The 27,232-nt window shown below is 39.8% G+C and overlaps 1 protein-coding gene and 2 non-coding genes across 6 annotated transcripts in view; 1 reads left to right on the top strand and 2 right to left on the bottom strand.

The window, feature by feature from the left end:
• LOC126416283 (testis-expressed protein 2) overlaps nucleotides 1-27,232 on the bottom strand; it is a 301,194-nt gene that overhangs the window by 18,561 nt on the left and 255,401 nt on the right. For all 4 annotated transcript variants that reach the window (XM_050083929.1, XM_050083932.1, XM_050083930.1 and 1 more), the window contains 3 exons: nucleotides 25,883-26,016; nucleotides 20,745-20,865; nucleotides 3,338-3,439 (listed from right to left, as the gene is read on the bottom strand). In XM_050083929.1, coding sequence (XP_049939886.1) covers nucleotides 3,341-3,439; nucleotides 20,745-20,865; nucleotides 25,883-26,016 — 354 coding nt within the window. In that variant the 3' untranslated portion in view covers nucleotides 3,338-3,340. The remainder of the gene's footprint in view (nucleotides 1-3,337; nucleotides 3,440-20,744; nucleotides 20,866-25,882; nucleotides 26,017-27,232) is intronic.
• On the top strand, nucleotides 6,140-6,214 carry Trnas-cga (transfer RNA serine (anticodon CGA)). The gene has a single exon. It is a non-coding gene; the product is annotated as a tRNA-Ser (tRNA).
• Trnal-caa (transfer RNA leucine (anticodon CAA)) lies at nucleotides 12,754-12,828 on the bottom strand. Its single transcript has one exon. It is a non-coding gene; the product is annotated as a tRNA-Leu (tRNA).

Genomic DNA, 27,232 nt, shown 5'->3' with positions numbered 1-27,232 from the left:
CCCCTCCCTCCCACTCCCCTGCCCGCTGTCCAACCTGCAGCATTTCACTGTCCACCATCCCCACCATACTATCCATTCCCCTTCCTGCCCCAGTCTCCTCCTTCCCCCACCCAGTTGCCACTCACATCATGCACTGGTGCTGCTGCTCGCAGTGTGGTTTCAGTTGCCTGAGGCTGCACTCGTGTGTGTGAGTTGCATTTGTGTGTGTGTGTGTGTGTGTGTGTGTGTGTGTGTGTGTGTGTGTGTATTGTTGACAAAGGCCATTGGTCGAAAGCTTTAAGTGTAAAAATCTTTTTGTTGTGCTTAGGTGTGACTCAGCATCTTCACTAAATGGTGAGTAGCAACTTTCCTTCTCATAATATTGTTACATTCCATCCTCGATATTCCTAAGGCTTTATTCATTCCTATTTGCACCTCAAATTTAACATAATTGTTTCTGATGTTTATCTGCCCAGGACCTCTTTAACTTCACAGTTATTTGTGAGAGAGATACTGACCAAAATATCAATTCCCAACCAGTTTTTATTTGATTCTACATCTACAGGCACCAGGTTTTGTAGAATCATTGTTTTTGCTTTTGGACAATTTCAAAAATATTACTTATTTGTTCACGACAATTGCATTTTACATTCTGTTTACTGAAATTGTAAATATTCAACAGAATTTTGTAACACCAATACAGGGTAACAGAACTGATGCATCTTATATAGTGAAATCACAAAACATGAAATACACGGTAGAACAAATGTGCAATCCTAAAGCATCGACTGCACACTGACCAGCACAGTGCCGCGAAACAGCATCAAGAAGGCATTAACCCACGTGCCAATAGAAACTGCGGGCAGCACCACACCTCCAGAAAGACAAGAGTTCAGTGCCCCTTGTCAAAGCTGATTTAACCAGCCACCGATCACTAGTTGGCCCAGTTTGGTTGCAAACTTTGAGAGCATCAGTACTGAGAAATAGGGAGATGTTAGTTAGCCTGCATTCTGAGAGTAGTAGTAGACTGTAAATGTAATAATTTAATTGCATGTACGAGGCAGAAGATGCATAGCAATCAAGTTAATTATTGTTCCTTCCTTTGATAGAAATATAGTTTTCTTTTAGTTGGAAAGTGTTTTGTACAGATGGTTTTGGATTCCTGCCACAAGCCATCACAACTTTACTCCTTCCTTGTTTGTGTCAGTGCTGGCTCCGACACAACAAGAATTAATTTCCTTTAATATGGTATGAATAGGATATAGGATCCTGGTATATTAGAGAGAGAATATCTGCCACCACTGTTTTTAAAATAAGAGTTTGGGATAGACATAAAATATTATTGTTGCTCCTCTAAGCAGCAGAGTTGTTTTCCTCATGAAGAGAAGAGCATTTTCCAGTGATGCAGCATGCTGTGCAGAAATGAAATAATAATATACTCAAAAAATAAGAAAAACTCACAGAGGTCCTAATATGATCTTTTTCTTCTCCTCCACCTCCTCTTTTTTTCTGTTCTGCTGTGAATAAATAGGCCTAATTCTCCAGCGCTATATGGCATATCAAGTTGGAAATATTCCATATGTTATGACTGCCACTGTTGTTGATTAATAATTTTTTCCCCAGAAATTATGCTAATCATCATACTGTTACGTGTTTTGTAAGTATGTGACACACACCTAAATATCTTAAAAACAGTGCTTTTCCTTCACCCCTCTTCCTTCCCATTCAGCCATTCTGTCAGAAGAAGGAGCAGCTGACTCCAAAAGCTTACATGGCCAAAATCACATATTTTTTGCCAAATTTTGTGTATTTTTTGTCAAATTTGGTGTCTTTTTTTTTGCCAGAGTCAGTGTTAGTTTTGACAAATTTGGTGACTTATTTTGCCAAATGTGGTGACTTTTTGTCAAAATTTGATAATTTCAGAGCTATTTTCACAGTCATGTCGAAGTTCATTATGCAGGAAAAGAACTGTCAGTTTAAGGTACAGACAAATCTCACTCTTGAGGAGATTAGAGGTCAAAGTCAAGTTTTAACATTCAATAATTATCATTTAGAAATATTAATTGACTGCCATAACCAGATTTATAGCATTTCTACAGGATAAAATTACAAAATTTCTGATATCTTATAAAAATCACTCACTTTTGCATTATTTTGCTAAAAATAGCTTATTTAGCATTATTTTTTGCATCATCGTTTTTGTGAAAATTTCCTATTCTTTGTTATAGCTCACCACAATAACAAAATTTTACCTACCCAGTTTTAAAATTACTGTATAATTTCTGAAAAAAATATTTGTTCATATTCTAGTTTTTAAATAGTCAGGCATCACTCATAGTCGGTCTATGCCCTGTCCTGCTCAAGCTAATAAGTGTGTAGCACATAAGCTCCCAATATTTGCTCACACTACAGCTATGCATAGTTTGTTTGTGGAAATGTATGTACTTGCACTTGTGAAAAATCAATAATATGCATGTCCAAAAACTTCCAATTGATTTCTGTAAGTCAAATTAATAGATATTTCCACTGAACTATGTCATGGTTGGCAGGGGGTTCGATCTATCCTTGTCACGCAAATGAGTTATTCTTCAGAGTTATGACTTTAATTAATTAGTGAACTAAGATAGATATTTTAGTGCACTTTACTCTGAAACTTTACTAGAAGACAGTACACAATGTGAACCATGACATTTTATGTAAATATGGACAGTGTTTTGTGCCCCACCTGATTACTTCGTTTAGTGACCAGTTAGAACTATCATTAATTATTGGACAGTGCTTCGTTAATGTGTGTTTTTATAACTTTGCAGTTTGTATGAGTAATTCTGCTACTGTACTTTCAGTTATTCATGAGCGATAACCTGAGTACAATCTAGTTTGTGGTATCACACACATTTTTTCTTGGGCAAACAACAAGTATTTCAACTTCAATGCAACAAACAAAAATATTACCAAGAAGGTGTCAGAGACTAAAGAAAATCAAATTAGTGCTTCACAACAACTGAATACATCAGCTGTGCAGCAGATTTAATTTGAAAATGGACCATTGCTATCTTTGGAAAATACACACCTTAGTTTGGATATAGCGTTTAATTACAATAAATCTGCTCTCATTCCTACTCCATTATTTGAATACTGTTTATATGTACTGAGAATTACACAGTAAACAGTAAAGAATAGCTGTTACCATCTATTTATATATTTTTCTAATAATTAACAGATAATAGCTCAGCAAATGACTGGCTAGCTGTAACACAATGAAACTTGTATAATACTCAGCATTCTGGTTTAAATCTGGACAACATTCTACCAAGATGTGATGGCTGACAGAATATTAGGTCGATTATAAATTACATACCTTTTACTGAGGCTTATTTCTGGATTGTGGCTCCTGGTAAGGTAAAGTAGTAGTCATGGGTGGTATTACCAGATCATCCATGTTTGGAAGAACAAATTTTTTCTGTAAAATACCAAGCAGGATGTATACATATGTATAGAAGAATTTAGTATTAAAATTATATAAATATCTCAGGGAAAGCGACAAGTACAGTGAATGAACTGCAATTAAATCATACACTATCAGTACAGAGGCAATAAAGTAAACCAAATAAAACTGCTTGAGAGTAGAAATATAATGAGCAATAGGAAATGAATTATGTATTAACAGTTTTATCTGCCTCAGTTTTATGTTTACCTCTCCATTGCTTCCTCAATCTCATGTGTTTCTCTAGACAATAACTGTGTAGCTTACAGCTAATGTATTATACTTTCCAGGTGTTGCCATTATTCTGTTGCCTTTCTTATCACTTTAATTCAAGATCGAAAGATATTACTAGATTTGCTTTCTTGAATATTGCACTAGATGAGCAAGACAATGGGCCATTCGACATGCTTCCTAGTGTGGTTGAAGACTGTGGGGCACCCATTGGGACACACTTTGCACATGTGCAGTTGTTCCTTCATGATGGTGTGAACACTTCCGATGCTCAATCCGACAATGGCGGCTATGGCTTTCACTGTCACTCGGCAGTCCTGGCTAATGAGTGCATCCACCAGCTGGACGATGTCATAGGTAATGCAGTGTGGTGCTCCAGACTGTGCATCATTGGTTAACGACTCCCGTCCTTCACTGAAGCGCTTGTGCCATGCCTTGACCTTGCAAGGGATATGCAGTGTTCGCTGTACACTTGTGACATTCATCGATGAATGTCCATTCCTCCTACTCCTTCCACTGTCAGAAAACAAACAACACCTCTTTGCTCTTCTTGTGACGCGTCCATGTCACTGTTTGCAATGCGACTGGTAGTGTTGGACAATTGAAGCATGCTGCTGCTAGCTCTGTATAGTCATGTGACGTGCACAGGGTGTATACATGGACAACGAAAAAAATTCCTGGATTTTTCCCGGATTTCCCGGTTGAAAATACACTTTCTCCCAGATGAAAGTACACTTTTCCCATGTTACGTGACAGTACACTTTTCCTCGGCACTGTAAAACTTATCAATCTTTTGAATGTTTATGGTTTTACACGCCGCCGTAGAATTTCCCGGCACTTTAGAAAATTAAACACAGGGTGAAAAAACACGTTTTGGAAAGATCTTTGATGTGGGCCAACATGTACGCTGCATATTTTCGTGTTATGAAGGTATAAATTCGAATTCCACCAAACGCCGCATGTTACTTTCCAAAGCACTGAAATCGATATTGTGTCACACTTTTGTAAGCCAGTCACAGCTCATGTCACGTGATATAGCCGGCTGACGACAGTATTGGACACGTGATGTAGTCAGCCAATGGCAATATCACTCTTAAGTAGTGTGAACACACAAACAAGAAAAGTTAATGGCTCAAATTAATATACATAGTGTTGCTACAAGAAAAGCAAAGCTTTCACATATAATTGTGGTCACAAAGATTAATAAGCTGCAAGAGAAGCTAAGCTTCCACATATAATGTTGATCTTTTTTGCGCATGTTACACTTTAAGATATATCACACAAATGTGCCAGTAAAATTTTTAATAACGATGTAAATGTCTGATCTTCTGGGCTCAAAATTCTTCTAGATGGTCGTCCTCAAAGAGTTGCTTTTTAATTGAGAGTCAAACGCTCTGTGATTTAAGAAATTCATCATACATTCTCACATATACTTCATCTTGTGTAAAAGGAAATTTACTTTGAAAGTAATGCTTTTCAAATCACCATCAGCAATATTTTCCCGTGACCTGTTAGAAACTGATTCGTTTCAGCAGTTGCCAGAAAGTGCCAGATAACAGGCGCCACTGCTCTTGCGCAGCTATGATGACGCAGGAAGCCCGTATGTTCATACGTGTAAAACATTAAAAGATCTTGCACTGTGTCACAAAAGAAACAAGACATCAGAGGATACTTCAAGAGCATTGGAATTTCGTGAACCATACTAAAATGCATAATTTGGCTTAAAGTGCACATTCTTATGTCCAGATTGGGATGTAAATTTTCTTGAGTACCAGTATTGTATAATCTTATGTTTGGTTCTTTATTATGGCATAATGCCATGTGAGCTAAAAGATGGAAAACGTGCACTTGAAATGCAGCGAACAGTTGAAACTAGCCAACAGTGTGAAATTATTCATTTCAAATAAATTGACTGCCTCAGTGCAAAAGATTAATGAAAGACAAATCTCTTTAGCAAAGCAACAAAAATAACTTATTTGTTCTGCTAGGCAATTAATGCTTGACTGTCAGAAAGGTGGAAATAAAACCTGAAACTAATAACATATTTTAGCCTTCCCTAATCTCGCAGGAGAGCTTCTGTAAAGTTTGGAAGGTAGGAGACGAGGTACTGGCAGAAGTAAAGCTGTGAGTACCGGGCGTGAGTCGTGCTTCGGTAGCTCAGTTGGTAGAGCACTTGCCCGCGAAAGGCAAAGGTCCCGAGTTCGAGTCTCGGTCGGGCACACAGTTTTAATCTGCCAGGAAGTTTCATATCAGCGCACACTCCGCTGCAGAGTTAAAATCTCATTCTGGAAACATCCCCCAGGCTGTGGCTAAGCCATGTCTCCGCAATATCCTTTCTTTCAGGAGTGCTATTTCTGCTGGTTCACAGGAGAGCTTCTGTAAAGTTTGGAAGGTAGGAGACGAGGTACTGGCAGAAGTAAAGCTGTGAGTACCGGGCGTGAGTCGTGCTTCGGTAGCTCAGTTGGTAGAGCAGTTGCCCGCGAAAGGCAAAGGTCCCGAGTTCGAGTCTCGGTCGGGCACACAGTTTTAATCTGCCAGGAAGTTTCATATCAGCGCACACTCCGCTGCAGAGTGAAAATCTCATTCTGGAAACATCCCCCAGGCTGTGGCTAAGCCATGTCTCCGCAATATCCTTTCTTTCAGGAGTGCTATTTCTGTTGGTTCGCAGGAGAGCTTCTGTAAAGTTTGGAAGGTAGGAGACGAGGTACTGGCAGAAGTAAAGCTGTGAGTACCGGGCGTGAGTCGTGCTTCGGTAGCTCAGTTGGTAGAGCACTTGCCCGCGAAAGGCAAAGGTCCCGAGTTCGAGTCTCGGTCGGGCACACAGTTTTAATCTGCCAGGAAGTTTCATATCAGCGCACACTCCGCTGCAGAGTGAAAATCTCATTCTGGAAACATCCCCCAGGCTGTGGCTAAGCCATGTCTCCGCAATATCCTTTCTTTCAGGAGTGCTATTTCTGCTGGTTCGCAGGAGAGCTTCTGTAAAGTTTGGAAGGTAGGAGACGAGGTACTGGCAGAAGTAAAGCTGTGAGTACCGGGCGTGAGTCGTGCTTCGGTAGCTCAGTTGGTAGAGCACTTGCCCGCGAAAGGCAAAGGTCCCGAGTTCGAGTCTCGGTCGGGCACATAGTTTTAATCTGCCAGGAAGTTTCATATCAGCGCACACTCCGCTGCAGAGTGAAAATCTCATTCTGGAAATCTAATATTAACAGCTGTCATGTCACGCTCATCGGAGGCAATTTGTTGTTATGAAGCACTGCATAGTCTTCCTAAAGCCTCTGACACACTTTGCTGTTGGCAGACACTTGTATGAGCACTGTGTTTTGTTGTTATATATGGCGCGTTTTATTTTCGTTTTTTCCCTCTTGTTCATGCTTTGTTGCTGCAGTATTATCCTGCAGAAGCGGGATACAGTAATATCCTTTGTTGTATTGATTCTTACCAGTCAAAATCACAAAAATGTAACTGAAAAAAAAAAAAAAAAAATATGAAACATTCCCATGTTTTTCCCGGATCTCCCGGTTGTCCCGGGTAGTATACACCCTGCTGCATGCGTGCCCTCTAGCGATGAGCTGTGAACTTCCACACTCTGGTGGGAACCACAACTCGTTACACACACCATGATATTATCCTCCTGTCACTGGTTTGCGCATCCCAGACTCCAGCTTGTTTCTTTTTGGATAGCCCTTATACAAGGAGGAGGTTATAGTGAACAGTTTTTCTTGAATTCCTGCAGGACTGTGACACTGATATGGACTCCGTAACCGGCATTAGATATTATACACAAATCAACTCGTATGGGTAGCACCTGTTCCACCTGCTGGGACTGCAACAAGTGCTTTGTATAGGGAGAGCCAGTCTAGTTAAACATCCATACACTATGCTGATCATATCAGACTGCTGATATTTATAAAGATTTATAGTTCACATCACAATTGCCTACTGATAACAGTCCTGGTTGTATATTCAGTTCTTTCATAAGATAAATATCGGACACACTACGCTAATTCACGCCAGTCTTGGCTCTATCAAATTTGATTTGAAAGTTTGAGATAGGCACTAGATTATACCTCAGCTGCGCAGTTCTGTGTGGTTCACCATGCATAGCATTTTGGTGTACCTGCAAGAATACTACAGGTTGGAAATGAGGACTATAATCTGTGAGAATTATGAATGAATGATTTCTTGATGTGCGATAACAGCAATTAAAGCTGGAAGAAGAAGAACAGCAGCAGCAGCAGCTGCAGCAAGTTCAACTGCAGTTATCCCACTAACAGAAACAGAAGGAGCAACATAGCAACAAATACTCTTACTCCAGCAGCAACAGAAACAATTCGCGGTGTTATTGCAACAAACTGTTCAGCCATAGGGTCAGCAGCATCTCCTCCACAGTCATCGTTCTGAAGAGTATAATGAGGCTTGGTAACTTACTATTTTCTTGCTTACTGTAAGTTCAGCAAGGTTTTTGATCCTCCATCTAAGCATATCTCTGCTGCCATGATGTCATCAGCATACAAAGTGGTCCACAAACTACTGACCCAGTGATATTGCAGTCAACGATATTTTTCATTTGTTGACCCAATATTATGGTTGGCAAACTGACATTGCGACAGCTCAATGCACTTAACCAATTTGCTACAAAGGTAGGCCAGTGTTATACATCATGGATTGCCATCCTCCAGAGTCTCATATCCAGACCTGTTCATCAGAACTGATGTAGTTTCCTTTGCTCAAAACAGCGTAGTTTGGTCTGAGCCTCTAACATCTTCGAACCCAACCTTCTATGATATTATTCACAGCATGGAATCATTTAAAGTAGCAACATTGGTGTTGTAGGCATTCAAAAGCAACATAGAAATAACAAAAATTAGCAGTTAGCACTGGGTGCTTCTGTCATCAGATGATTGCAATGAACCATTCTCTCTTCCCAACAAACAATAACGCAACAAGAACTTAGTATACGGAATCACATAGTTTGCACAACACTAGCAAGTATTAGAGATCAGAAAGGAAGTCTCTTACTCTCTTTAAACGAGACAGAGGGTCCTATGATATCATCTCTAAACTCTGTTTCCGCCGATGGCAATTTAACTGAAAACTCATCACTTGAATCTGTTGGTGGGTACAAGAGGACTACACCAGCATAGAAAAAAGAGCAAGTACATAAGGTATGGCAGTATTGCCAAAACATAACAAATTGTTGGACATTGCGATTGATTATTACTTACCAACACACTTGACTGATCAGCTAGTAGTGAATGTTGTTCTGTTTATACATCCTATTATATGTACACATGTGCGCTCTCTCTCTCTCTCTCTCTCTCTCTCTCTCTCTCTCTGTGTGTGTGTGTGTGTGTGTGTGTGTGTGTGTGTGTGTGTGTGTGTGTGTGTGTGTCGTGTAAATAAATAAATATGTGTATACACAGTGTACGCAGTAATTGTTTGTGATGTACCACAGCCATACAGCAGGAATCGGGACGAAAAATTTTATGCAGGAGACTTGTGGCCTATCAAATCGGCAAAGTACATCAAATTGGCATATAAAAGCAAGCAAAGCTACAGCGCATGCATGTCATGCAAGATTTTCATATTCCCTCACTCTCTACATACAAGCTGTTATTCACAGAGAAAAAAAATGAATAGGATGTTCTTTGTACTAAATTTAATGTAATGCTATTGTGTACTGCGTTATGTTACCATTAGAAGCTGAGGTTTTTAAGTTATTCAAGAAAAGCACACAAAACACCTTCAAATGTGGCTCCACCCCACCCTCATTCGTTGCCGGTCAGGATTTTAAGTGTGTCATCCAATGCACTCCGTCCTACCATAGCACAAAAATATGTGACTACACAAATTACTTCCCATATTCAACATTTTTTTGTCTTTATTGACAGGGCTTAGCCATCGGCTTAGTCGACTATTTTGCTAACATTATTAATATAAATGTGCCTGCTATGGTAATGAAAGTAAATGACTTTTATAAACATTACACAAAAACTAATTATGCTGACAATTTGATCCAAACTTAACCCTCACGAGCACAGTAATTTCTTATTCAGAAGGACAGACAGACAAAATGATTCAGTTGTTAATTTTACGCAGTTTAAAGTCACACAATCCTTAGGCAAAATTTACACAAATATGAATATAATAATCTGTAAGTGCACATCTAAGATGGTTGCATAATAAGCACAGTCACTGAAGACCATAAGAGGACAACTATGGTAAATAATTCATGTTGTCACAAATTTTTGTATAGTGCTAGGAGGGAATGCCATGAACAACGTACTAAAAACTGTGATTAGCAAGGGGTGAGGGAGAATATGGTGGAAGTGGTGGTGCTTTTTAAGGTCACTTACACATTTTATTCAAGAATTTGAAAACTACAGCTTCTATTGAAAACAATCCCAGTACAAAATTAATCTACAATAAGTTTCCTACAAAAAAGAGCCTTTTCATTTTTTCTCTCGGACTAATATACTAGTTTGCGCATACACAGCAAGAGAATATGAAATTCTCACATGATGCATATGTGTTTTAGTTCAGGTGGAATTGTAGGCCAATTAGAGGAACTTTCCTGAGTTGATACATGACAAATACCCTGTATAAAATTGTTTGTACACACTACCAACCTTATGAAATTACAGCACATATAAATATTCACTGATTATGATATTACATTCAGTGTTATTTGCGATCTTTTGTACCACTGAAGTTAAATTTTCTGTCATTGCATTTAAAAGTTAAGAGAAGCTTTTTGTTTATTGTAAATAACCACACACAAATTATCCTTCATGACAGCAGAGCTCGTGAAGGATTCCACAGTTACCATTGTGGCAGTAAATGATTAAAATCTCAGTGACAAATCTTCAATGTGTCATCTTTTGGGTTGACTCAAACAATGTAACTTCAGCTATTACATACATGGACTGTTACTCTACATTTTATCCTGTATTTAACAGCAGAAAATGTCAAGTTCCAATCAAACCCAATCCCACATTGAAAAACTCACTGGACATTATAATTATGCAAGTTGGAAGTTCTCAGTGCAAGCGTACTTAGAATATAATGACTCCTGGGACTTTGTGTGCAGCATTAACACTAATCCAAAAAATGAAGTCAAGGCAAGATTGAAGCTCATTACATTATTTGATCCAATAACCTATTTGCACATACATATCCACAGCTAAGGAGGTCTGGAAGAAACTGGAGCAAGTTTATTACCACTATTCCGGAATCATCTAAAAGTATTAAGGATTAAGTGGACAAAATCACAACAACCACTCACAAATTAAGAAATACTAAATTTTATGTCAATGATGAATGGCTTGGAAACATTAATCCTCGCTGGTTCAGCTGTAATATATGAACCAACAATAATGGGAACTGACAGTTCAGTTATAAAAATCTGTGCTGACCTCATAAAAACAAATCTTTTACAAGAAGTACAAGACCCAAAGAGTTCAGCATTATTCATAGGATAAAGACATGTTCAAGGATAACTAACACACACACACACACACACACACACACAAAAAAAAAAGCAAAACATAGTGAAGGCAATATTAAATCCGAAAAAGAAACTTTCATCGCAGATTCTGCAGCTTTTTCACATTCGATGAATCCAGATATTTGGTACATTGACTCAAGCATCTTGATACAAGACAAATCAATACAACTGGATCTATGATGTATGAAGCCAACCAATACCCATCCTAGCTGTTGCCAGCAAGACACTGCTTACTGTAGGAAGTCTGGGAAATGTCAATTTGATCCTATCCAGGGAAGTCTACCATGTTGCAGTGCTGACCATATGGATGGCAAGGCTTGTGTGTCCATGTGAAGCTGAGGGCTATGCCAGCTGCAGCACAGTTATTTGCAGGGTTGCCGATGCTGGACAGAGTTCAGTTGATAAACCAGATGAAGTGTGACCCATCTCCCCCATATCCATTCCCATAGCCTTTCCCAATACAAAGTGTATGTGATCTGAGCCAAAGGGGGCATCGCGCATGGGAAGACGTGTCGTGAGTGGAGCCCCATGTTTACTGGGTGACCTCCCTGTGTAATTAGCCTTGCACTGCATGGGGCTCTATGGTGTCAACCTAAAATATCCCAAATTCTCGTGGGACCATAATAGAGAACACAGAAAATCAAACAAAAACCAAGGGACTTGATGATACCTCAATCATCCATGGACCAGAGGGTTGGAACTGATGAATGCTGTTTCTGGAACTGGATCAGGAGACAGACCAGTCCAAGACATGGAAATCATCACTGAGAAATTGGACTATGTCAAGGTCAAAACCCTGGCTGGGGCTCAGAGTAGAAAACTATTCAAATGACAAAATGAAAAGGAAAGCAAAGAATGGCTTTCTAAACATAAATGGAGGTAACTGAAGGGTCTTGAACCTAAGACCTCAAAATAAAAAAAATAAATAAATAAAAAATAATTTAAAAAAACCTGTCTTGGGTCTTAGCGTGAAAGGAGTACAGTACCCCTTCCGTCTTTAAGTCAGGGAACAAAAGAACAAGGAAGGAGACTAATACTTAGACTTCTCAGTATACTCAGATCTAGAAAAAGCTGAGGCAAGAAATAGTGAAACAGACCTATAGCGCCTCAGTCTTGGTTTTTAAGATAACAGTTATCCAACAGAGATATCCACTGGTCAACATTACCCACAACGGAAGGAGCTAGATGTGAAGGAGGGTCTATGTGGACAAAGGTGCTCTGATCTTTCATCTGTGTGTGTGTGTGTGTGTGTGTGTGTGTGTGTGTGTGTGTGTGTGTGTGTGTGGGCGCGCGCGCATGCGGGTGGGTGGCTGGAAAGGGGGGTGTGGAGTGAGGTGAGGTGAACAGTTTATTGGCTTAGGGAGATGATGCCCAAGATATCTCCATGGGAGGAGTCAAAGCTGCTGGTCAAGACAGTAGCAGAACTCGTCAGTACCACAAAGATATTAAACTGGGTACCAATACTCCTTCAGTTCCAGATAGTACATGTCTTGGCAGAGACCTGAAGGTTAATAAACGAGAATGTTGTAAAATGAAACTGGCAGGTTAAAAATGTGTGCCGGACCGAGACTCGAACTCGGGACCTTTGCCTTTTGCGGGCAAGCGCTCTACCAACTGAGCTACCCAAGCACGACTCACGCCCTGTCCTCACAGCTTTACTTCTGTCAGTACCTCGTCTCCTACCTTCCAAACTTTTCAGAAGCTCTCCTGCGAGCCTTGCAGAACTAGCACTCCTGAAAGAAAGGATACTGCAGAGACATGGCTTAGTTACAGCCTGGGGGATATTTCCAGAATGAGACTTTCACTCTGCAGCGGAGTGTGCGCCGATATGAAACTTCCTGGCAGATTAAAACTGTGTGCCGGACCGAGACTCGAACTCGGGACCTTTGCCTTTCGCGGGCAAGTGCTCTACCAACTGAGCTACCGAAGCACGACTCACGCCCGGTACTCACAGCTTTACTTCTGCCAGTACCTCGTCTCCTACCTTCCAAACTTTGCAGAAGCATTCTGGAAACATCCCCCAGGCTGTGGCTCAGCCATGTCTCTGCAGTATCCTTTCTTTCAGGAGTGCTAGCTCTGCAAGGTTCGCAGGAGAGCTTCTGCAAAGTTTGGAAGGTAGGAGACGAGGTACTGGCAGAAGTAAAGCTGTGAGGATGGGCGTGAGTCGTACTTGGGTAGCTCAGTTGGTAGAGCGCTTGCCCGCGAAAGGCAAAGGTCCTGAGTTCGAGTCTCGGTCCGGCACACAGTTTTAATCTGCCAGTAAGTTTGATATCAGCGCACACTCCGCTGCAGAGTGAAAATCTCATTCTATGTTGTATCTGATGGTCGAAACCTCATGGTGGAAGTTGATGAAGAATCCAAGAGGGCAAAGCAAGAACGGGGTCTTAAACTGTATTCAGAATTCTTGCAGGTTGCAGTCATGTCAGAATAATTACAGGCATCAGAAGCGACCATGGCCCAAGTTGGTGGCTGCAAGTGTTGCAGATAAACCTGCAACACCGTAAGGGGGCAACTCCTCTCCTGTGTCATATTCTGGGAAGACAGGAGTTGGATGTAGCACTGATCCGGGATACAAAGGGGCCGTATAAGGCCTTGGAGGAATGAGAGGTAAGTTGATTTATACTATAAATCTAAAAACTCCAGAACATACATTTACGTCATGAGCAGAATTTCAGGCAGGTGATAGACTTTTGTTACAGGGACTTGGGAAGGCGGGAAACCCTCTATACTTTCAGAAAACTGTCCTCTGCATCTTCCTGGATATTGACCTGGCTTTTAGCAATACCCTTTGAACCCATGGTTAGAGCTGCAGAAAGCATGGAACTGAGATCACCATATGCAGGTAAATGAAGACCACGCTGAGTAGACAAAAGGTGGAAACCACCATGATGAATGTATTGTGATCAACACCACCAAAGAGTGTCCACAAGGAAGGGTTTTTTGTCCACTCCTGTGGAACCTAGTGGTAAATAATTGATTGAAGAGTTAAATATTAGAGGTTGCTTTTCCTAAGGAAAAGTAATACTTGGCAAATTTGCTAGTACTATTAGAACAATGGCAGAATGAGCACTGAACGTTCTGCAAAACTGGTGAAGGAAACTGCTGTAGTACTGTACACGAGGAAGTATGTGCAGGACACATACTGGAATCTCAAGATTTTCAACAAAACTCTTCCAGTGTAGGGGTAAGTGAAGTATCTAGGGGCAACCCAGGAAGTATGTAACACTATCATGGACACCTCACATAAAGAATATATATTCCAATGTGAAAGGTGCTCTAATGTGCACTAGAAGGGGATGGGGTAAAAACTGAGGTCTACAAGAGTACACCACTGCAATAAGACCCCTGATAATTTATGCGGCTGCAGTACGGTGGAATAAAGCAGAACAGAAGGGGATTGATGGCCTTTGTTGTCTGGTCCCTTCAACCCCCCACAAACCAACCAACCAGAACAGAAGGTGGCTGCTACAGAACTTGGCACAACAGGTGGAATTAGCAGCACTCCCACTGCTGGGATGGAGACCATGCTGGAAGTGCCCCCATTACATCTCTGGATTACAATGGAGTCACCAGTAGAGGCATACAGGTTGAAAACTGCAAATAACTGGAAACTTTACGGACATCCAGAAACCCACACCAACATAGTGATTGTGGTAAATACAGGAATGGTCAGGAAATTCCAGCTGACTTTTCAATAACTTCCAGCTGCTTCAATAAAACATTCAAGGTAACAACTGTAGTAGGAAGCAGTGAAAGAACAAACCATGACACCATTCTGGAGTCACAGTCTGGTTTACTGATGTGCTGAAAACAGATGAAGGTGCTGGGGCTAGGTTATACGAGAATGGGGAACATCCTACAGTAGAGAGAGCAGTCTCTCTAGGGAAGCTGGCCCTATATTTCAGGCACAAATATCTACTACCAGTGTGTGCGTGGAGGACAATCAACATTGTTGCTACAAGGATCATGGTCTCTACATTCACTCAGATAGCCAAGCAGCCCTGAAATCTGTGTCAGCCACTGCTATGAGATCAAAGAACACTGCCAAACATCATAAAGCCCTTGTGAGACTAGAGGACAGCAACAGGGAAAACTTGCTGTGGGTCCCCTAGTCACTCAGAAATTAGTGGCAATGAACAAGCTGCTAGGCTGGCCAAAATACCGGGTGATCAAAAAGTCAGAATAAATAACGGAATAATGTAGATAGAGGGGTACAAATTGACACACATGCTTGGAATAATATGGGGTTTATTAGAACCAAAAAAATACAAAAGTTAAAAAAAGTCCGACAGATGGTGCCTCATCTGATCAGAATAACTATAATTAGTATAACAAAGTAAGACAAAGCAAAGATGATGTTTTCTACAGGAAATGCTCAATATGTCCACCATCATTCCTCAACAACAGCTGTAGTTGAGGAACAATGTTGTGAACAGCACTGTAAAGCATATCCGGAGTTATGGTGAGGCATTGGTGTCGGATGTTGTCTTTCAGCATCCCTAGAGAGGTCGGTCGATCACAATACACTTACGACTTCAGGTAAACCCAAAGCCAATAATCACACGGACTGAGTTCTGGGGACGTGGGAGGCCAAGCCTGATGAAAGTGGCGGGCTGAGCACACGATCATCACCAAATGAAGCACGCAAGAGATCTTTCATGCATCTAACGATATGGTGTGGAGCGCCATCCTGCATAAACATCATATGTTCCAGCAGGTGTTTATCAGCCAGGCTGGGGATGATGTGAGTCTGCTAAAATATCGGCGTACCTCTCACCCATCACGGTAGCAGTTACAAAACCAGAATCATTTCATCGAAGAAAAAAGGTCTGATAACGGTAGATGTGGTAAATCCAACCCATACCGTGACTTTCTCATCGTGCAATGGAGTTTCCACGACAGTTCTAGGATTTTTGGTAGCCCAAATTCTGCAGTTGTGGGCATTGACAGACCCTCGGAGCATGAAATGAGCTTTGTCGGTCCACAACACATTACTCAACTAATCGTCATCTTCCGCCATCTTTTGAAACGCCCACACCGCAAATGCCCTCCACTTCACTAAATTGCCAGGTAACAGTTCATGATGTCGGTGGATTTTGGACGGATAGCATCAGAGGGTACGCTTCAGTGCTAACCAAACAGTAGTGTATGGAATGCCGATGCAACGTGCGACTGCACGAGTGCTGACTTCCCTGTGCATAGACGAACCCGCTATGGTCTCCATTTCTTCCTGAACTGTCTCAGCAGCATTATGCCTTGTGCTTGGTCGGCCACTACGGGGTCTATCGTCTAAACAACCCATGGCTTCAAACTTCGAAATCATGTTTTGCTGCCCAGTGTCGTCTGTCGGACATGTGAACTTCCCTCTCCCCCCCCCCCCCCCCCCATCCCCCCCATTGATAAAACCCCATGTCATTCCAAGCATGTTTGTCAATTTTTACCTCTCCATCTACATTATTCCGTGGTTTATTAAGTTTTCAAATTTATACTGACTTTTTGATCACCCGGTACATATTACGACTCAATTTGTTGGACCAGAACCTGCCCTTACCATCACTAAGGTGGAAGCCCGTAAGTGTAGACTATGGGGTGGGGAGGATGAAAATCCACCACATTTAATCTTCTAATGTAAAGCATTAGAGGTGAAAAGACACAGAATATTCGTGTTATTAATGCCTGAAGAAACTGCACCTAATAATGAATTAGTAAAGGGTCACCCACCATTCTTTACGGGTACTGATGGGCTTTACACAAATCAGGGAGTGAAACCACACAATAAACTCAATTTTGGACCTGACAATAGGGGGCTAAGACTCTCTGTTGTTTTGACTCTCAGTACAAATAATCAGAGAATCAGTCAATGTCAATTTGATACTGAGTGGTGATAAAAACATAAGAACTCAGGTAACAGATGTATTTTGTGTACCAAAACTTGCTGCTAACCTTTTGTCAATTAGTGCTGTGGTCAGAACCAGATAACTAACAAATTTCAGGCATGATGGTTGTGATATAGGAGGAAACATTTGTATGTTCAGCAACAATGATAAATAATTTGTATTTACTGAACACACACAGAGAAGTGAATGCTAATTTAATGTGTCCTCTCAATTTAAATTCTGTTATCCTGTAGCATCGACACATGGAGCATTTGAATTTTAATGACATAAATAGATTACCAGATCATACCAAAGGAGGAGTTTGTCTCCTGCTGGTAGTAAAGAACCTGTCACATGCATGACATGTCTCAAAGCAAAGTACACCATATAGTATGCACCATAGACCTTGAAGTTGGTGGGGAGGCTTGTGTGCCTCAGCTACACAGATAGCCATACCGTAGGTGCCACCACAATGGAGGGTTATCTGTTGAGAGGCCACACAAACGTGTGGTTCCCGAAGAGGGGCAGCAGCCTTTCCAGTAGTTGCAGGGGCACAGTCTGTATGATTGACTGATCTGGCCTTGTAACATTAACCAAAACGGCCTTGCTGTGCTGGTACTGCAAATGGCTGAAAGCAAGGGAAAACTACAGCCATAATTTTTCCTGAGGGTATGCAGCTTTACTGTATGGTTAAATGATGATGGTGTCCTCTTGGGTAAAATGTTCCGGAGGTAAAATAGTCCCCCATTCGGATCTCCAGGCGGGGACTTCTCAGGAGGACATTGGTATCAGGAGAAACAAATCTGGGGTTCTGCGTATCGGAGCATGGATTGTCAGATCCCTTAAAGGGGCAGGCAGGTTAGAAAATTTAAAAAGGGAAATGGATAGGTTATAGTTAGATATAGTAGGAATTATTGAAGTTCAGTGGCAGGAGGAACACAACCTCTGGTCAGGTGAATACAGGGTTATAAATACAAAATTAAATAGGGGTACTGCAGCAGTAGGTTTAATTATGAATAAAAAAATAGGAGTGTGGGTAAGCTACTAAGAACAGCATAGTGAATGCATTATTGTAGCCAAGATAGGCACGAAGCCCATGTCTAACACAGCGGTACAAGTTTATAAAGCAACTAGTTCCACAGATGATGAAGAGATTGAAGAAATATATAGTAAGGTAAAAGAAATTATTCAGGTAGTGAAGTGAGGCGAAAACTTAATAGTCATGGGGAACTGGAATTTGATCGTAGGAAAGGAAGAGAAGGAAAAGTAGTAGGAGAATGTGGAATGGGCATAAGGAATGAAAGAGGAAGCCGCCTGGTAGAATTCTGCACAGAGCATAACTTAATCATAACAAACACTTGGCTTAGGAATCATGACAGAATGTGGTATACATGGAAGAGGCCTCGAGACACTGGAAGGTTTCAGATAGATTATATAATGGTCAGACAGAGATTTAGGAACCAGGTTTTAAACTGTACGACATTTTCAGGGGCAGATGTGGACTCTGAACACAATCTATTGGTTATGAACTGTAGATTAAAACTAAAGAAGTGTGACAATACACACTGTCATAAACCAGCATCTGTGACACACTGATTAATGCACAATAACATTACTGAAAAGGACTGACCTGCCATTAATTAATACACCACTCGCTTTTCACAACTGCCGTGACCTGACAAGGAATATAAATTACTTTCTAACCGGACAAGTGTATTACACTGGCTCATATTTACTGCCAAGTTTCTGACAGCACTGCATGCATGTTGCTAAGGAGGAAGGGTGCTGTACCCAACACACAATTTAGACTGCTTCCCATGCAAAGTACATAGTTCTGCTACTGACATTTCAAGCAGTCAAATGGATGGGCATGTTGCAGACTAGTCTTTTAAAGGAGGAAAGAGAATCTGTGCGAATAGAACATACTCAGTATATTGGGTACCTCAGGTACCTTTTTTGGGATAATCCACCCAACACAACAACTTGCAAGGCCCTCCAGTTGTTTGAATATAATCAAGATAGCTTTTAACTGTATGTGAATTTCAGCCATCTCACTAAAAGACTGGTAATGGAATTTTCAATTGGTCTCATTTTAATTAAGATGAATTCCAAAGTTACAATAAATAAAGAAATTCCTCCAGAAACACTGCTATAGGAAATCTTAAGTTTTTGATAAACACAAATAAAAATAAATATTTGGACACAAGACACAGTAATATAGACCAGGTTAAAACAGATGTTTTCGGATGCAAACTGCAAATGACATCCAGATAATGTCTCTGTTAGTTGAAAATTTATCTCACTTCAAAGATGAGCTCAACGAATAGCATTAAAAGATTACAAACATATATAAAATATCCTCGAATTAATGATAATTGATTTTGTAGAATTATTAGGAAAACTACAATACTGATTTTTTTGTTTCAGCTATTAACATCTTTGTTAATCAAAACCTGAGAAATGGTATCCATTCAATAAGCAGCAGGAAACTGTATTAATACTGTAACATTTTCAGTTCAAATTATAAATAATGTGTGTCTTGAAATAATCCTAGGGACCAGCTTCAGCTATCTGCTTGCATTCCAAATATGGGCTCAGATGCAAGAAACTATAAGATCATAATGTTTCAACCCATCAAGGTACATTGAAATGTGTCAAATACAATTAATCCCATTAAGAAACCAAGTTCACAAACACTGCTCAATATTTATTTACAAACTAGAAAAAAATTGAGTTATGCCTAGTAAATTTTTTGTGCTGTTCCATAAACCAGTTGTACTGATTTATTAAAAATTAGGCAAATAATTTCTTTTCTATACTTTTAATTACAGAATCTGTACCATAAGTGTTCCGGACAAATCGTAATACAACGTCGTTGTTTAAGTATTTAGTATTTGTGTCTCAAAACTTCAAAACTGATAGGTATTTTGGGATCAGGACTGGTTCAAATGCATCACTGCTAGCAACGTGTCAATCACCCTGAAAGGTATAGGGGTTGGGTTGTTTAGGGGAGGAGACCAAACAGTGCGGTCATCGGTCTCATCAGATTAGGGAAGGTCAGGGAAGGAAGTCAGCCATGCTCTTCCAAAAGGAACTATCCCGGTATTTGCCTGGAGTGGTTTAGGGAAATCAGGATGCTTGGACATGGGATTGAACCATTATCCTCCCGTATGTGAGTCCAGTGTGCTAACCACTGCACCACCTCACTTGGTGAAAGCTATGGAACTCATCCACATAGCCTGATGACAAAAGTTTGTATTGGATTATTTTCACTGAGAAATACATTCAGAACTGTTGCAAGAAGAAGCCATGTTATTTGTTACACAGCTTATTTTCTATTTCCTTCCCACTACTTAATTCTATCCATATTTTGCAGCTGTGAAAGAGACTGTATTCAGTACACAATTAGTATGAATAGAAACAGCGTCAGTCTCAATTTTTTGGTGTTTTATTAAATTACACAATGCATTTTGGACCCTATGGGTCCATCATCACTAGAAAAACATCTTACACATCTTAATACATAATTGACTTCTGTTCTTGAGAGTAAGGTACAATTTAATAAAACATGAAAAAATTGTGACTGAGGACATTTTTATTCATACTACTTTCCTAACATTAGTTCATTGTTTTCCGTATGTGTTCTAACTTCACAGCTTAATTTACTTACCTGAAATTCTTCAAGCAGCTTCTTCTCAATCCATGCGATTACATGTGAAATATTAACTCTTCTTTCTCCAAACTTTGGCCGAGCGGATAGCCAAATTTTTGGGTTTTCTCTAAATCCATACCTGTTAACAGTTTGTCAGTCAAAAGCAATAAGATATATATTTCTACATCTACATTATCTTAAGAAATAATGGACAATTGCGCTCATGTGGATTTACAAGGAAGAAATTGAACACTGAAACCTAAAGTACTGTGACCAGTGTGACTGCTCGGAATGCCTTTTCTCATTAAATTATTGGATGTGATAGTGATGCTTGGTTTTCTAAATATCCTCACTTTGATTTATCCCACCCATTCATTTCAGTTATGAACGTGATGTTCCATTATTTACCTTTCATTCCAACCACTGTGTCTCATTTTCCCTTTTCACACATTCTTTACTCTGAAGGGAAACAAGTCCATTCTGATCATGTACTCCATTGCTTTCTATTTTTTATGCATAGCAGTACCAACTACATGTAGCTCCCAATCTGTCAAGATATATGTAAATGTATTTACATTTACGTATAGCTAAACAACAGAGTCAGAAACACATCTGGCTGTACAAGTGGATAGCACTATGGTATTAACGTACTTCTTGCTCTAGTTGTTGTTTAATTCTTCTATACAAAATGGAGAAAATCTTGTACATGTAGTCCAAGAGAGAAATACATCTGCAATTATCTGGATTGCCCTTATCTTTGTTTGTGTGGCGCAGATGGATTATTGCTGTGCTCTAATGTTCAGGGAAATTTCACCCAAATTTTTGGTAGAGCATCGTGTACCAGTGTCAAAATCACATCACAATCTTTACACATTTCTGTGAAAATTTGACTTTTAATTTTTCTGCCCCTTCAGTGCAGCTTCCATCACATGGGCTGTGGGCAACTTTGTGCGTTCAGAGTTGATCTATAATTCAAAAGTTTATTGAAAGCTTTTGCCATAATTTCAGCATTTTCCCTGTTAATATGTGTCATTCTTCTGCCCTCACTTTTTAGCAGTAGCTTGGGATTGGGGTGTCAAGGAGAGCATTACTTCTATAGTTGTCTTCCAAAGGTTTTGTCATAGTCTCTGGCATTGTATTTGTGGTAGCCTTCTTCTAGTGAGTTAATCCCATCTTTCTGATATTGTTTCTTCATTTTCCTGACAATTGGGGTGGTATATTCTCTGACATTTTGAGGGTGATGGTGTTTTTGATTGTTTCATGGGATTGAAATTTTAACCATGTCTATGTCCTTAACAAGTTGTATCACATTCTGTAGTCCGCCAGGTACGTATCTTACATGGGTGTAAGGGTGCTAAACTTTCAGCTCCTTGTTTGGGGACTTGTAGTGGTTCTTACAAACTATCTATTAATTTTGTGGTTTTCATGATTTCCCTATAACTGTCTTTTCTGATTCTTGGTGTGGGTGGTGATTCCACTTTTCTTTGTTGGTCTTTGTTTATTTCTTGTTTAGAGGTGCAAATTTAGTTTTAATAATGACTATATAGGGTTCTGAACCTGTATCGACTTCTCTTAGTGCTTTAATATTGTAGATTTCTCTACGAAAGGATTTGGCCGTGGGGCATGATCCAGCTGCCACTCCTCTGTTCAAAAGTCACAATGTTTCCAAGTTTGTTCAGTCTCCTTTAAATTTGGAGATGATGGTGTGCTGTCCACCGAGTTCGAAAATTCTTTGGTCATTCTGGTTGGTATGTTTCTATGGAGTCCATTAGTCAATTATATCTTGGTAATTTCTTTTCTTCTTGGAGCCCATTTTTTAATTATATCTTAGTAGTTTCCTTCTTTTCCTCTCTCTCTCTCTCTCTCTCTCTCTCTCTCTCTCTCTCTCTCTCTCTCTCTCTCTCACACACACACACACACACACACACACACACACACACACACACACACACACTCCTTAGTAGGATGTTGTAGTCTCCTAATACTACCTTAACATTGTTTTTATTTTCTTGGGTTACTGTCTGTTCACAATATTCAGCATGTACCCAATATCATTCTCAATAGTATAACTGAACCACTACTATTATTAAATCCTCTTTTACAGAATCTTTCCTCAAAGAGCCTAAATCGCAGGAGACATTGCAGAGCCATGGACTTTGATTAAAAATGCTAGTTACCTGATAATCATATGCCAGAGACTTCTGTACCAGATCATAAATTTCCCTGCCATAACTACCATCTAATATTAAAACCTTCTCTGCTTTCGTAACACTTTCATTTCTAGTCTTAGCTTGCACCTTATGCTGTTACTATCAGATTGCTTCTGAACTGATATGCTTTTCTCCACAGCCTGTAAGGCTCTGAAACTATTGGAGAGATGCCTAGATTGAAACTATCAGACCTGCAGCATCTAGCATCTCCTGTACCATTCCACTGATTTTGTACAATTCACTAGGGAAATTAAATCCTGTTTGACTGCTCCAGTAGGGGGAGCAGCACTTAATTCCAAACCAAAAATGTGGTATATATACATTGAGGCACCAAAGAAACTGGTACAAGTATGCATATTCAAACACGGAACTATATAATCAGGCAAAATACGGCACCGCGGTCAGCAACACTTATATAAGACAACAAGTGTCTGGCAATGTTGTTAGATCAGTTACTGCTCCTACAATGGCAGGTTATCAAGATTTAAGTGAGTTTGAATGTGGTGTTGTAGTTAGCACACAAGTGATGGGACACAGCATCTCTCAGGCAGCGATGAAGTGGAAATTTTCCCATATGACCATTTCCCGAGTGTACCGTGAATATCAGGAATCTGGTAAAACATCCAATCTCCAACATCACTGTGACTGGAAAAATATCCTGCAAGAGCGGGACCAATGATGACTGAAGAGAATCGTTCAGTGTGACAGAAGTACAACCCTTCTGCAAATTGCTACAGATTTCGATGCTGGGCCGTCAACAAATGTTAGCGTGGGAACCATTCAACAAAACATCATCAATATCAGCTTTCGGAGCCAAATTACCACTCATTTACCCTTGATGACTGCACGACACAAAGCTTTACATCTCACCTGGACCCATCAACACCAACATGGGACTGTTGATGACAGGAAACATGTTGCCTGGTCGGACAAGCCTCGTTTCAAATTGTAACGAGCGAATGGACATGTATGGGTACGGAGACAACCTCATGAATCCATGGACCCTGCTTGTCAGCAGGGGACTGTTCAAGCTGGTGGAGACACTGTAATGGCGTGGCGTGTGTGCAGTTGGAGTGATATGGGACCCCTGACATGTCTAGATAAGACTCTGACAGGTGACACATACATAAGCCATCTTGCCTGATCACCTGCATCCATTCACATCCATTGTGCATCCCAACGGACTTGGGTAATTCCAGAAGGACAATGCAAAATCCAACACGTCCCGAATTGCTACAGAATGGCTCTAGGAACACTATTCTGAATTGAAACACTTCCACTGTCAACCAAACTGCCCAGACACGAATATTATTGAGCATATCCGGGATGCCTTGCAACATGCTGTTCAGAAGAGATGTCCCCCCCACCCCCACCCCCCCACCCTCCGCACCCTGTACTCATGGACTTACGGACAGCCCAGCAGCATTCAAGGTGTCAGTTGTCAATTCCTTCCAGCACTAATTCAAACATTAGTCGAGTCCATGCCACGTCATGTTGCGAGACTTCTGCATGCTTGTGGGAGGCCTACACAATATCAGGTAGGCGTATCAGTTTCTTTAGCTCTTCAGTGTAGATGCTTATATGAGGGCAATTTTGACATATCCAGGCAGCCAATCTACATACTGCTAATGACACTGGCAATGGAAGCCATCATAGGCTCAGGTTCATCCACAGAATTTATTTGGATGAGTAACTAAGACATCTCTATTCAAAAAAAATTTTTTTATGTCAGTGATAAAATTTGTAGCACCGTCAGCCAAATTAAAACTTGTAACAAAATATACACAGTACTGTGTATCAGGGAAGGTCAGGGAAGGAAGTCAGCCATGCTCTTCCAAAAGGAACTATCCCGGCATTTGCCTGGAGTGGTTTAGGGAAATCAGGATGCTTGGACATGGGATTGAACCATTATCCTCCCGTATGTGAGTCCAGTGTGCTAACCACTGCACCACCTCACTTGGTGAAAGCTATGGAACTCATCCACATAGCCTGATGACAAAAGTTTGTATTGGATTATTTTCACTGAGAAATACATTCAGAACTGTTGCAAGAAGCTATGGAACTGTAGGTACTGGGAGATGAAAATGTTTGCACAGGATAGAGTAGCATGGAGAGCTGCATCAAACCAGTCTCAGGACTGAAGACCACAACAACAACAACAACAACAACAAAATATAGGTATATTAAAATATGGTCTCTATGTGACACATTACCGAAGGGAAATACTGCATATGGTCTAAAGGATAAAAATGTTTCAAAGGTGGCAAGTACAAAATGCAAAAGTTGTAAGGAATGGTGGAAAGTGATAAGCAATGAAAGTAAAATGAGCAACAGATTTTTTAGGCTGCATTACATAACTGGTCATTTGGAAACTATCCATCAAAATATGTTATCTGTAAGTTATGTGCTCACTTTCTGATCGGCTATATCTGCCATTTTACAATTGGATAATTATACAATACATACTGTGCTTGAAAATGGTCTGTAAGGCCAAAAGTGGCCAATCATCCAAGACTGGTAAATCTCAAAATGCCTTTCCATAAAATTCAGTTTTCATGGATAATCTTAGAGACCATGGATACAATTCAAAGACAATGAAACCTCTTAGAGACCATGGGTACAATTCAAAGACAATGAAACCCTACACAGTACTTTAATTCCACACCATAAATATGACAAAAACTGACACTATTTGGACACTCATCCTCTGTGCTACACAGAAGTCTTTTTTAATTTTTTGACAAGGACACTGCATTATATTATGACAATACACCCACATGATGGATTCTGTTTTTTCCTCGCTATGTTGCATAAACAGCAGAAGCATCACTACCTAACAGTTTTGGTTTGTGGTGAAAATTTCTCTGAACGTAGGTAAATAAAATTTTCAGCTATTTTAATAAAAGGAACTCGGAATACTGTGGTGTTTCACGTGGTCACACTTACCAGAGCCGATCAGAAGGTGGAGGCGGAATATTCAGCGTCAAAGTACCAACCAAGCCTCTAAGTTCCACAGAAAGAAGCAATCTTGTATTGGAGACCTCTTCCATGGCTTTCTTAATATATTTGTACTCTGTAGCCTAAAAATTTAACATTATTTTATTATATGTAATAATAATAATAATAATAATAATAATAATAATAATAATAAAATGATAATAATAATATAGTGTTGCCACTATAAAACTGGCCCAAAAAATATTTTTAATTCTAAATTAAAAAAGCTAATCTAATCCATTAACAGTAGAAATGTGCACCCAATTGTGTCTGCCCCAATTTCTACTGGTGCTGTTGCTGCTTGGATTACATTTTATGAAATGTCGAAAATACTTATTGTGCAAGTTTTATTTTGGTCACCTTACAACAATTATTATATAATTACGACATACTAAATTTCAAGATAAATGTTAAAAGTGGCTCAAACATGATAATCAGATAGATTAGCTACCTTGAAAAATTTGCGGCAGAACATTCCGGGAAAAACTCTGAGAAAGTTTTGCATCTCTTTCTTGATCATATTACATTATTAGATTTCAACTTAACAGTTATTGGCTGAGAGACTCAAGTAATTAATGTGGATGGTAGGCAAATGGATCTGTGTGGCAGTGCTCAAAATTCCTTATCTGAAAATTAGAAACTTACCCAAACTTTTAATGTACAGCAGTGAATCAGCGATTGTACAGTACTATAGACATTGACTACTAATGTTAGCATGAATGTTAAAAAGGTAGGAGGAGAGTTCTGTTTAATAAGTGTGACAAAAAACAAGTTTCAAATTACCTGAGTAATCTACATCGAACATTCATCTCTAAGGCTGAAAATGTTGGGTATAAATGGACAAAATTTGATACTCCTTAGAGAGGTGTGTGCCAAATGAACCTATCTGCAATATCAATGTCATGCTGTGGTTGAACAGTTACATCAGAAATTGTCTACAGGCAAAGAGAACTTCAGGGTAGATTCAGACATAGCCAATCCTTATTGAGAAACAATAACTAAATGAAACCAAAATGAATGTAAGGAGAGTTATGCATAGAATTATCAATTAATTCAAAAGTAAAATTACATTTGCTCATCTGACAGAAAATTCTCCAATTTACGTGTTGTGTTAAATTAGTAAATTATAATGGAACATATTATTATTATTATTATTATTATTATTATCATCTTTTCATCTGTGTGTTTCTATAAGTGGTAGCGGGTGGACACGTGACGAGTTCTGCTGCATTGGTATTGTTCAGAAGTGTGTATTCTAACTGTGCATCAGAAAATATTAAAAACACTTATCAAGATTGA

Source organism: Schistocerca serialis, chromosome 8, assembly GCF_023864345.2.
Source record: "Schistocerca serialis cubense isolate TAMUIC-IGC-003099 chromosome 8, iqSchSeri2.2, whole genome shotgun sequence".
NCBI classification, from domain to species: Eukaryota; Metazoa; Arthropoda; class Insecta; order Orthoptera; family Acrididae; genus Schistocerca; species Schistocerca serialis.
Note: the sequence above shows the minus strand (reverse complement) of the source record. Positions and strands in the feature narration are given on the sequence as shown.